At 36.4% G+C, this 3,136-nt stretch overlaps 1 protein-coding gene across 1 annotated transcript; it reads left to right on the top strand.

Annotated features, from left to right (window-relative positions):
* The first annotated feature begins 1,502 nt into the window (after positions 1-1,502).
* Positions 1,503-2,705, top strand: LOC125588496. The gene is made up of 2 exons (XM_048759864.1): positions 1,503-2,357; positions 2,589-2,705. The coding sequence occupies exons 1-2, from the start codon at positions 1,503-1,505 to the stop codon at positions 2,703-2,705; spliced, it is 972 nt and encodes a 323-aa protein (XP_048615821.1).
* Positions 2,706-3,136: the final 431 nt, after the last annotated feature.

Raw genomic sequence — 3,136 nt, 5'->3', positions numbered from 1 at the left:
ATGAAATAATAAAAGTATAATTTTACCCTTTCTGTTTTTCCTTCCAAATCAAATTTCAAATTGTATTTTTTTTGCAAATTTCAAATTTTTAGATCTCAATAATCGTCGTAAAGTTTTACAAAGTTCTCAAGTTTTACCAAATTTTAAATTTTTACCTAATTATACAATTTTACAATGTTTTACAGTTTATTGGGTTCTATATACAATGTTTTACTAAGTTGTACTATTGTCGAGGTACAACTTGGTAAAATTTTGTACCTAATTTAACCAAGTTCTACAGCTTTACAAATTTGTACACGAACATTTATACAACTTGGTAAAACTTTATTTTTGGGTTGTAGTTGTACTTTTTCATTTTTCATATATTCGTTTTACAGGACTGAAGCAAAAGGAAAGAAAATCACATAAGTGTTGAAAAGTAAACTTGATTTAGATCAAACATTATTGGGTTAATCATGTGTTGATCCAAAACTTAGCCCAAATTCTAGAAATATCCTCCGCCTCCTTAGAATAAAAATCTATATATTCTCATAGAATAAAAATCTATATATTCTCATAGAATTATCTAGATAAGTATAATAAAAAAATCTTAGATATTATGGTAGAATTCTCTAGATTTAGGATTAAAATATGTAAGATATTTTGTATTTTGGAGGCTATAAATACCTCCACTCCCCTTTCATTTTGTATCACCAAGAAGTATTCAAGTTTGTAACAAGTAATAAAAATCTTCTTCTAAGCTATAAAATCTTTCTTCTTCACAAAGGTTCTTTCTCTTCAAACACTTAAACACTTTCTCCATCTTTATAAAGTTTTTCATTCCAACAAAGTGGTATCAGAGCTACAAGTTCCTTTTGATGATGGCAAACAATGGTGTTCCCTTCCAAGTTCCATTTCTCACTAAGAGCAACTATGACAATTGGAGTCTTAGGCTGATGGCTATCCTAGGAGCACATGATGTGTGGGAGATAGTCGAGAAAGGCTTCAATGAACCGGAGAATGATGGTGGTCTATCTCAAACTCAAAAGGATGGTTTGAGAGATTCAAGGAAGAGGGACAAGAAGGCTCTCTGTCTAATCTATCAAGGATTAGATGAAGATACATTTGATAAGGTTGCTGGTGCAAGGACGTCCAAAGAAGCATGAGAGAAGCTTCAGACATCTTACAAGGGAGCGGAACAAGTTAAGAAGGTACGTCTTCAAACTCTAAGAGGAGAATTTGAAGCATTACAAATGAAGGAAGGAGAACTCATCTCAGATTACTTCTCAAGAGTCTTGACGGTTACTAATAACCTAAAAAGAAATGGTGAGAAGATAGATGAGGTGAGAATCATGGAGAAAGTTCTTAGATCATTGGATTCGAAATTCGAACACATTGTTACCGTGATTGAAGAGACAAAAGACTTGGAGACTATGACAATGGAGCAACTTCTTGGATCACTATAAGCTTATGAAGAAAAGAAGAAGACGAAGAAAGAAGATATTGTGGAGCAAGTTCCCAAGATGAGAATTGATCAAAAGGAAGAAGCTGGCCGAAATCATCCGAGACGTGGTGGTGGTCATTTTCGAGGACGAGGTCGTGGTGTAAATGGACGAGGTTGGAGACCATATGAAGACAACTTCAACCAAAGAGGAGAGAATTCATCAAGAGGTCATGGAAGAGGAAACCCAAAATCAAGGTACGATAAATCAAACATCAAATGCTATAGTTGCGGAAAGTTTGGACATTATGCTTCTGAATGCAAAACTCCAAACAACAATAGAGTTGAAGAGAAGTCCAACTATGTTGAAGAACGGCGTAAGGAAGAAGATATGCTGTTGATGGCGTACAAGAAGGATGAACCAAATGAGGTTCACAAGTGGTACCTTGATAGTGGTGCAAGCAACCACATGTGTGGAAATAAAAGCATGTTTGTGGAGCTTGATGAATCGGTGAAAACCAATGTGGCTTTGGGAGATGAATCGAAGATGGAGGTGAAAGGTAAAGGAAATATTCTCATCCGCTTGAAGAATGGAGATCATCAATTTATTTCCAACGTTTACTATATTCCAACCATGAAGACCAACATCTTGAGCCTAGGACAACTCTTAGAGAAAGGTTATGACATTCGACTAAAAGATAATAGCCTTTCTTTAAGAGATAAAGCAAATAATCTTATCACAAAGGTGCCAATGTCAAACAATAGAATGTTTGTCCTAAACATTCAAAATGACATTGCACGATGTCTTAAGATGTGCTACAAGGAGGAATCTTGGCTTTGGCATCTTCGATTTGGGCATTTCAACTTTGGAAGCTTAGAGCTACTTTCCAATAAAGAAATGGTGAAAGGACTGCCCTGCATCAATCATCCAAATCAAGTGTGTGAAGGTTGCATACTTGGAAAGCAATTCAAGATGAGTTTTCCAAAGGAGTCGGAGACAAGAGCAAGAAAGCCACTAGAACTCATACATACAGATGTATGTGGCCCAATCAAACCAAGTTCACTTGGTAAGAGTAACTACTTCCTTCTCTTTATTGATGACTTTTCAAGAAAAACATGGGTTTACTTTTTGAAACAAAAATCAGAAGTGTTTGAAAATTTCAAAAAGTTCAAAGCCCATGTTGAGAAGGAAAGTGGTCTTAAGATCAAGTCCATGAGATCGGATCAAGGAGGAGAATTCATGTCCAAGGAGTTTCTGAAGTATTGTGAAGATAATGGCATCTGAAGACAGTTGACGGTGCCAAGAACCCCTCAACAAAATGGAGTAGCGGAAAGAAAGAATAGGACAATACTTGAGATGACAAGAAGCATGCTCAAGAGTAAGAAGCTACCAAAGGAGTTGTGGGCAGAAGTAGTTGCTTGTGCGGTTTATATATCAAACCGTTCTCCAACAAAGAGTGTTTTAGAAAAGACACCACAAGAAGCTTGGAGCGGAAGGAAGCCTGGAGTCTCACACCTAAGAGTCTTTGGAAGCATTGCTCATGCTCATGTTCCAGACGAGAAGCGGAGCAAAGTAGATGATAAAAGTGAAAAGTATATCTTCATTGGGTATGACGCTAACTCCAAAGGCTACAAGCTCTACAATCCTGAAACAAATAAGACAATCATTAGTCGGAATGTCATCTTTGACAAAGAAGGAGAATGGGATTGGAGATC

Source organism: Brassica napus, chromosome C6 (genome assembly GCF_020379485.1).
Source record: "Brassica napus cultivar Da-Ae chromosome C6, Da-Ae, whole genome shotgun sequence".
Taxonomy (NCBI): domain Eukaryota; kingdom Viridiplantae; phylum Streptophyta; class Magnoliopsida; order Brassicales; family Brassicaceae; genus Brassica; species Brassica napus.
Note: the sequence above shows the minus strand (reverse complement) of the source record. Positions and strands in the feature narration are given on the sequence as shown.

Coding starts and splice junctions, on each gene's coding strand:
- LOC125588496 (XM_048759864.1), top strand. CDS start 1,503: ATGAGAATTGATCAAAAGGAAGAAGCTGGCCGAAATCATCCGAGACGT. Junction 2,358..2,588: donor GCATCAATCATCCAAATCAA/GTGTGTGAAGGT, acceptor AATTTCAAAAAG/TTCAAAGCCCATGTTGAGAA.